This window comes from Pagrus pagrus (assembly GCF_965226575.1).
Source record: "Pagrus pagrus genome assembly, chromosome: 17".
Lineage (NCBI taxonomy): Eukaryota > Metazoa > Chordata > Actinopteri > Spariformes > Sparidae > Pagrus > Pagrus pagrus.
Genome location: NC_140201.1, coordinates 4,386,621 through 4,395,994, shown reverse-complemented (window position 1 = coordinate 4,395,994; position 9,374 = coordinate 4,386,621). Strand labels below are relative to the sequence as shown.

Genomic DNA, 9,374 nt, shown 5'->3' with positions numbered 1-9,374 from the left:
ACATAAATAAACAAATGTATGAAACGCCGATTTCACGCAGTTCATGATATAAGCAAAAAATGTTTGAAATGTAGCAATTAATCACGAATATATGGTGTGTGGATGGGTAAAAACACTACGGCTTTATGTAACATTTTATTAATTTGTATTATCTATTAGGAATCTAGGTCTTAATAACATTCAAACACAAAACTGCGCAAGCGCCATGTACTTTTATTCTGAAAAAGACAACGGAAGTCACACGTTCTCATTGATGTCTTGTTTTTTTGGTTAGATAATCAGATACTACTTAAATGTTTACACTAGTGTAGTCAGTTTGTATTTTAGCAGTTAGACTTTGCAGTATTATGAAGGCCATTATGCATCATGCACATGTAAACAATGTGGCACACCAGCATGTTAAAGGAGAGTCGACCATCTATAAACAGGAGACCGGGAGCAGCATGTTTTAAGAAATGTGTTTATTACACTTCAAATGCAGACTTCACTTATGAATTATGATGATGCACTTTTTGTGCCCCGTTTGTACCATTTCCTTCACATTTCTATGTAAGTTTAATTTTGCATTAGCCCAGGCTGTTGGAGCGTCATACTGCTATAAAAAAATCACAAAAAGTCAAAATATACACACATTATAGTCTCTGTATTTACAAAAAAATCAGTTTGTGGGTTTGGACTTTAGTTTCATGCTAACTTTACTTTCCTCAGTTATTTACACAAAATGTGTATATAAACACATGGGCGCATCATATAGACGCATTAATGTCTCATATCATTTTAACATTCCTCCAAGTTCCTGACTCTTTTCCAGTGTAAGTAACAAGACACAGTATTCAAACAGTGGGAGGCCAATATGATATAACAGTTATATCGCTTTAAAGTGGGAGATTAAAGAAATATGACAACACACATGTTTAGACTGAGCAGAAACCCTTTTCAGAAAATTATCGCTGGTACCCAAGCACAACAGTATGTCTATCCCCAAACATTATTAATGGATGTGCAACATAGTAAAAATTAACAACTGACACAGCATTGAATAGCCAAAGCAAGCTTTTCTCTCAATCTTTAAAAAAAAACAAAAAAAAACACAGGTTTTAAAAATGACAAAGCTGTCTGAATGAATAGATGGACAACCGCTCTTGAACCCCATCCAAGATATCAAAACAGAAAGGTTTGTTGGATCAGTATCGCACTTCTATCGCAGTTGACTTCATTCTTCCTTACTTGTCTTTCTGTAAGTGGAAGAAGTGGAAAGTTAATAGTGAGAGGAGACATGCAAAACAACCAGGAGCAGCTCCAAGGTTGTAACATACGAGAGGACAAGTAGTGCACTTATGTAAAGACAATCAGGATTATACATTTTGTGTATTAGTGTTTGAAAAAGTAACCTTACCTTGTTTTGTTTATCAGCCTCATCCGAGCCTATGTACAGCAACATAAAAGACAAAAGGTCATAAACAGAAATCAAATTAAAATATATTGCCGCATCTTCTTTCAACAACATTCATCCCATACTCTGTATTGTAAACTGTATAATTTTAACTTTGAATTACATTTTGCCAAATCTATTTCAGTTTGTTTTAGTTTTGTTCTATCAAGATAGCACCAAGTCTTTGTGTATCTTCAAATTATTGAACTGGTGCAACAAAGTAAATTATTATTATTACTGTCAGTTTACAATGTTCCTGGAATATTTGCTACCTGAGCTGGTGATGGTCCAAGAGACGAACTTGATAAGTCCGTAGAGCACTAGTGCCACACCGACCATCGCCATTGAGTCCTCAATGGAGGGAGCGCTGAATCCTGAAAAAAACAGAAGACATAATTCAAGTCTTGATTGATTCTCATTTATCTGACAAGCGTATCTGTTGTCAAGCTTAACGGAAATAAATATTTTAACCTTGAAGTCCATTTTTACTGTCCAATAGAAAACAATTATCAATATCTAGCTCAATGAGAACCAGTCACTTCACAGCAAATGTCACAATCTTAAATGATGACTTGAAATGATGATATTGAGGTCGTGACTGCTTGTGTCATGTATTGTAAGCAGCTCAAGTATCATATGTAGCTAAATGCAGGCAGCAGTGACATGATCTCTGCAAAGAGTTTACATAATTGGATATACAGGTCGAGACCATCCCAGGAAAACAAAGTTCAGTATCTCTTAAGGCTGCAAAGTTTGATAGAGTTTTGCTCTAATTATAAAGTGTAATCACATTAAAATACAACTTCCTTTTAGTATTGTCGCCAAAAGGATTTGTTAAAAAACAATAAAATTACCTATGACATTGAGGGACACGCTGGCCCGTCGTGTGCCTCCAAGATGGGCAGCCACACAGGTGACCTCCCCTCCTCTGCCCAGGTCCAGGGTGGTTGTGTCGAGCTCCAGCCGGGTGGTCTGGCTAAAGGTCCCATCCCAGGCCTGTTTGTGGCCGCTAATGCTGCCTGATCCTAGAGGCCTGGACTTCCCATCAGCGCCTTTAAACTCCCAGCTCAGCTCCAGGGAGAGGGGGGCGAAGCCGGACGCCTCACACTGGATGGTCAAAGTCTGGCCGGGAACAGCGAGGGGCAGAGGGGACGGGTAGATGGAGAGGGATGGAGGCTCTGGGTAGAAGGAGCAAAGAAAAGAGGGAGATGATGAGGGAGAGTTAATAATCTGGTGCCCGATAAAATCTTACAATGTGCTCTTGATTTTCTAACTGAGAGGACACACTGCTTTTAAGTACATGTCCAAGGTTAGAAACAGAATTGTGCAGCTACTGTTTTAAAGCAGGTTTTTCTATAATCACACAACAAGAAGTACAAGCTTTTTCTCCTACCAACAATCTCCAGCTCCATCGCCACCTGAGCCACAAGGTACGGCAGATACGTCGTACAAATATACAGCCCGGAGTGACGCACTTTGGCCTCCTGCAGGACCAAGGATGCATTTCCCTTCTCGTGCAGACTCTCAATGTCCAGCATGGCCCCTTTCTCCTGTGTGTCAGCCAAGCGGTCTGTCTTGCCGTCATAAGCCAGAACCAATCGGCCGTCGCCTCTAAACTGATAGCGCCACTCTACGGCAAAACCCGACCCGGATAGAGGTGTGGTGGGGTCAACCCAGAAGTTGCAGTCTAGCAGCACTGGCTCACCGAGTCTGGCTTGTACCGAGACCGTTTTACTGGTCACACTCAGGATCACTGAGGAAACAGAGAAGAGAGTCAAACAACCACAGACTGAGTTCAGACATAATTCGTTCAAAAAGGTCATCGATTCAACTGGTTTTCTGTGACATCAGTCATTACCATCGTGCTCCTTGGATGCCTTGGGAGCGCGTGTGATACTGGAAACCGTCAGCTGTTTGTTGAGGCCCTGATAGGAAGTTGAAAACCAATCAGCTTGCAGGTATATGGGACTTAGGGCAGAGTCTGTGAGTGGAGCAGCCCATTTGAGGCTGGAGGGCTGTGGCAGGAAGGGGTTGATCTCACACTGGGGCTTCTCGATGGATCCCCTGGGAGGGTTCAGAGAGCTATGGCAGAGAGTCGCGGCTGGGTCTGAGGAAAGAGGAGTCAGGAGGGTAACGTGCAAACATTGTCACTGACAAAGGAAAGAGAGCTCAATCTAGTGAGGGTAAGGATGCAATAACATAATATAGATCTGTCTAAGAGGAAAAGAAACGTTCCCAAAACATTTTTTACAGAACACAATGCATAAAAAGTGCCTGGGGTAATTTATAATTATTTTATTTCCAGTGACAAATGTGTGTTTATGTAAATTTTCTGTGTATAAAAGAACACATATATTGATATTGGAATGTTTTTACATCCCAATATTTGTATTGGCATCTGCCCCAAAAATACAGTAGTGGTCTGATTTTGAATATCTGTTTTAGACATTTTCTGTGTGTGTAGCATGGAGGGAGCTACTACTGGTTTTCAATGTACAATCCATTCATATGATGAAAATAAAACTGAGCCTTGCACCTTGTATTGGTAACAAAGTTGCGACACTAACTGTATCTACACATAATGAACAGCAGAGAGCATAGACCTACACACATGCATGCGTACAAAATGATATCCTGTATATACAGGACGCTCCATGCACACTCACCATCAGGCACACCTAAATAAACATGTGGTTAAACACGCTGTTCAGTGTGTCATTTTGAACTAACCTGTAACGAAGTAGACTCTGTCAGGGTTGATGTCAGATGGGACCTTCTGGGAATCTGCACTGTGGCTGTGTGCGTCTGTTCTGATGTGAAGCAGGGATTTCTCCTGGCTGGTAGCTGCAGTTAAACCTCCTCCTCGACCCGCCTTCTCCTGCACAAACCAGCACTCCAACACTGGACAGCTGCTGCTGCAGGCTTTAGACAACCGAGAGAACAATTAAATTACAATAAAACAAAAATACAGTGTTATTACACTACGTTCTTGTATTATAGTCCGCAGCAATTCACTATTCTTCAGTGGAGACCCGCAAAAAGTCCAATAATATTTACCAATTAATCTTAATTTTGATACAGAGTGTGTCTAGTGTACTTCCAAACCCTAGTACAGAATTAATCTCATAAATGCAAAATAAATTATGACTCGCATCAAGTCTAACATGCCACATAAGGCCTTGAAGCAATTAAACCTTGACAGTTGGACTAGAAATAATATTTAAACTTTTGGTTTATATTCAGAGAACCAATTAAGTTGTGACTGACTGTTTCTCTCAGTCAGGGGCGGACTTACCATTAGGCAAAACTAGGCGGTTGCCTAGGGCCCCAAGTTCCTGAGGGCCCCATAAAAATCCTCATACACTTATGGTTAATACAGTTATTACTTATTTGCGCACATTAATTATGTTTTTGATTAAAATCCTCTCGCTAAAATGCCAGCAGAATGTTAATCGTATTATGTGTGTCGGGGCCCCCCTTCAGTCTCCACTACATTGGATCAGTCCATCTTACTGCGCATGTGCAGAACGGATCCAGGAAGACAGCAGCAAAATGAAAACAAACGGCGCGAAGTGGCGAGAGAAGAAGAGGAGAGTATAGAAGAGAAAAGTAAAGAAAAGAGACAGATGAGAAGAAGCTACCCCAGCCGTGCTGAAAAGAGGAGACAGACGGAGGACAACAGAAAGCTGATCTCCAAGTTACAAAAAGTGACTACTGTCTTCACTGCGGCAGCGGCGGCGGCAGCGGCGGCAGCAGTAGCAGCGGCAGCAGCAACAAAATGTTATCAATTGATGCATGTCCCTGAATACATGTTTTGTAGTAAGAGCTAACAGAGAGGAAACTTTTTCTATCTTGCTAGGTGTTGACATAACTCTCTGTGTCTTCCTGTTTCCGTTAGTGTGACTAGCTGAAATCCATGCAGGATGCAATCATTGTATCCTGCATGGATGTTGCACTGTATCCTTAACAAGTTCATTTTAATTTCATTTAGATTTGAAAACGGTTCCTAAAATTGAACAGTGTATCTCCATCTTGGGGGTTGATCTGAAAATGGTGATGATGAATGAGTATTTGTAATTAATGAAAACATTGGTTATTCACTGGTTTGTTGCAAATGTGTGTGATAGTCTCTGGACACGAGGGACCTGAATTTGTTAGCAAATATTAGCAATTTTAGCAAATATTAGCATTTTAGCTCAATAGCTCTCAGGTCATGTGATCAATTGACTCAACATCAGTGTGGGATCATGTAACTACACTGGCTGCATGAGATACGCCTCTTGTTTTTACATTTTACATCTCTAAATATTTTTCAGTAATTTTTATTATTTTTTATACATTTTTATATGTAAATATTAGCATGTTAGCTCAATAGCTTCCAGGTCATTTGATCAATTGACTCAAAATCAGTGTGGGATCATGTAACTACACCGGCTGCATGAGATACACCTCTTGTTTTTACGTTTTACATCTTTTCATAATTTTTATTAATTTTTATTAGCAAATATTAGCATTTTTAGCAAATATTAGCATTTTAGCTCAATAGCTTCCAGGTCATGTGATCAATTGACTCAAAATCAGTGTGGGATCATGTAACTACACTGGCTGCATGAGATACGCCTCTTGTTTTTACGTTTTACATCTCTAAATATTTTTTAGTAATTTTTATTATTTTTTATATGTAAATATTAGCATGTTAGCTCAATAGCTTCTCAATAGCTTTAAACACAGTATCTCTGCTTTAAATATCCCACATTTTTATTTTGAAAACAGGAAGTCGGTACACGCTGTAGCCGTCTTCTCCGTGTGTTTACTGTAAAGTCTGCAATACAGGTGCACTTGAAATGTTGGAGTGGCTGCGAATGTCGAATATCCAACTTAAAACTAACTTCACTGAAGTCTTGTCATGATGTATTTTCCAGCTGGCCCAAGACGATTTTTTGAAGAGTTTTGGCTTAAGAAGTCACCCCACAAAGGAAGACTCCTTCAGTTTATCACAAATATTAGCATTAAATCATCATTTTAAGGGTACATGGTTTTCACTGGGCAGGAAGGGTTTGAAATATGTAACCAGCAACGTAAATGATGTGGAGTAGAAAGTGCAGTATTTGCCTCTGAGATACAGCGGAGCAGACAAAATTGAAGTTGCATGAAATCCTAATATGTCTAGTCAGCACTTGAGTAAATATACTTGCACTTCACCACTGGGTACGAGCCTTATACTGTGTTTTGTGTGTGTTTGTTTTCAGAATGAGGGAAAGAGACAACGTGAAAAAGGGACAGGAAGAGAGGCACAAAAGGTAAAACAAATAATACATGTGTATTCTGTTAAATGTATGTATCTGTATAATTGACCTGTTGTTTTGTGTGCTGTCTTCTCATTTCAGAGGGCCCCATGCCTGCCTTTGCCTTGGGCCCCAAATTTCTTAAATCCGCCACTGCACTCAGTGTTTCAGAGTATTTCAGTTTATTCTCATTCTTTCTCATGACATGACTTTGAACAAGTATTCTGACAAACTGGACGGCTTTTATCGGAGGAAACCTCAGCCTACTCTTTCCCTTTTGTTTTCACTCGCTGTATTATTACGTTGTTGGATTTAAGATGTCTCAATCGTATCAATAATCGACTTGAAGACGACATGAATTGTTTCCACTGATGCTCTTTAGAGCCACTAGGTGTAACAGTTTCAGCCACGAGAGGGCGCTAGTGCAGAGCGCTTCACACCAAACTCCGTTTAGAAATATACCGTAATTTAAAGTAATCTATGTTAAACTTACATAAAAGTGATTATTAGGAAGTTAATTTCGACATTTTATTAATTGGCTGGCTTTTGTGCTGAATTCGGCGTATATACTTTAACTTAACTTTAAAAGCCCTGAATTTTACAGTTTAACTGGGAGTCGTTTTGCACACTAACAGTACATTGTCAAGTTATGGCAGACAGCATACCGCCAATGACTTGTTGGTATGTGCAGATGGTCTCTCAAGTAATATACTCTATATACTATACAAGAGAAAACACGCATCCAGCCATACAAACATACTGCATAAGCATGAGTAGCCTACTATTAATTCGTGTATTCGGCCAGGACGACGCCACAGCAGACATGAACGACAGACATCTTTTTAAAAATCGACAGATAAAACTCTGACGTTACCGTGAATGAGGCCGATAACTGCCACCAGGGACAGTTTGTAGATCGTAGAGAAGTCAGTCATGATTGTGTGTCTTCTCCCTGCTGTCAGATGTGACTTTTAGCTGTTATCTCTCGGACAAAGACGAGTTTAGCTTGCTGGTTTTCCCCTTCGTCTCCCTGCTCATTTTACTTTCACTTTTACGCACACCGAGCTCTCCAAGTGAGCCAGACACTAAATAAAATATCCGGCCATAATTTCAAAATAAAACCGCCACAACTAACGCTGCGCGACGTCAAACACAAAAATATGATGTTATAATTAAAACTGGCTGGAAACTTAAAGGCAAATCCTTCAGCAGAGGCTGAAATCGTCCCAAGTGTTGGATGAGAAGTTGTCACGTTTTACAGGTAGATGGCGCCCTCTGACAAGAAATAATCCCCTTTCTACTCTCAGGCCTGTGTCCTTTCTTTGCCTCCTCGGGCTGTTAACCGGAAATAAAAATATCCTGCAACTGACATTTTATTGTAACTAGGTGTGGTTAGAGTATGTGCACAGCTGGTTAGTGTGCAGCTTCACTCCTTTTACGCAGAAAAGGGAAATTGGTGAGAAGCAAGTGGACATGTGAGGCTGCAAGTCTGTACAGTGACAGAGGTCACATGAGGACACGAGAGACGGAAACTATTAATAGACCTGCACAAATAAACCAATGACCCTCATATCCAGATCTTGGCAGCTGGTTTTGTGTGTTTTTAACACGCAGGTTTAGTTTTTATGATATCTAATATCTGCAGTGTGCACACTTTATGACTGACATTTTTTGGTGTTTTCACTGATGCTCATCTTTGATTATCTTTTCTGCAGAAGATATTTTCATCAGCACCAGAAGAATGTGGCAAAACGAGGAGGACAAGAACATTAGAGACAGATCACTGAACAACGTCTTCTTCCTGCTGTGCGTGCCATAAAGCCAGATAATGCCAGATCTCCTGAGTCACAAACACCGAAACGAAACCTAACAGACTCACCATGTGATTTCCCAGAAACAGCAGCGATGGGCTGTGTGTGTCTCTGACCAGTGGAGGAGCTCTTACTCTACATTAGACTCCTGAAAAGGCAGATATCATCACTGCTGAGGCGTTTACAGCCACGCAGTTTATACCAGATACACTTTGTTAACCTCAGACCAGAAACAGGAGCAGCAGGTTTTGGCAGAGACAGAGAAACAGTTTATCAAGTTGCATTCTGGGAGGTTTCAGTGTGACTTGCTGCTTCTGCCTGTTTACAATAAATAACGCATGCTGTTATCTGGACATTTTTGTGTGGCTATAATAGCCACAAATGAAAACATATATCTTCTGACATTTTTCCAACTTCTATACTTTACATTTCTATTTGGTGATGAGAATGTTCTGTGTGTTAGGAAGCACAGGGTTCAGGATACGTGGGAGCCAACAGGAACTGAGCTCCCATAAGATAGAAATAATAGTGAACAATATATATATATATTTTAATGAATTATTCAATGTGATGATATAGCTAAGCAGGTTAAAACTTACTGGTATTGCAGAGAAAATACGCACCACATTCTCTCTGAATGACATTGACCGTGTAAGTCTCTCTCTCTCTCTCTCTCTCTCTCTCTGTTTGTCAGACCTTTTCATAATTATATTAAATAACTGTTGTTGTGATCTACTCTACACAATTGTTGCAATAAGTGGGCTGCTGTGACTCAGTAGCCTAATGAAGTGAAGTCACTAGTAACGGAAACATCCCAGACTCCCTCACAAATAGCGTGATTTTAAG

The 9,374-nt window shown here is 40.2% G+C and overlaps 1 protein-coding gene across 1 annotated transcript; it reads right to left on the bottom strand.

Moving 5' to 3' along the window:
• Positions 1-444: 444 nt before the first annotated feature.
• On the bottom strand, positions 445-7,961 carry tapbp.1 (TAP binding protein (tapasin), tandem duplicate 1). Its single transcript, XM_084379770.1, has 8 exons — positions 7,592-7,961; positions 4,163-4,354; positions 3,291-3,539; positions 2,826-3,185; positions 2,287-2,610; positions 1,705-1,806; positions 1,397-1,425; positions 445-1,235 (listed from the first exon to the last, which is right to left on the bottom strand). The coding sequence occupies exons 1-8, from the start codon at positions 7,650-7,652 to the stop codon at positions 1,224-1,226; spliced, it is 1,329 nt and encodes a 442-aa protein (XP_084235896.1). The 5' UTR covers positions 7,653-7,961; the 3' UTR covers positions 445-1,223.
• Between the last annotated feature and the right edge of the window lie 1,413 nt (positions 7,962-9,374).

Bases quoted from the DNA above. Each gene is read 5' to 3' on its own strand.
- tapbp.1 (XM_084379770.1), bottom strand. From the start codon at position 7,652: ATGACTGACTTCTCTACGATCTACAAACTGTCCCTGGTGGCAGTTATC. The intron at 4,355-7,591 runs GTAACGTCAGAG...GGTTGTCTAAAG, and splicing joins AGTTATCGGCCTCATTCACG to CCTGCAGCAGCAGCTGTCCA. The intron at 2,611-2,825 runs GTAGGAGAAAAA...CCTTCTACCCAG, and splicing joins GATGGAGCTGGAGATTGTTG to AGCCTCCATCCCTCTCCATC.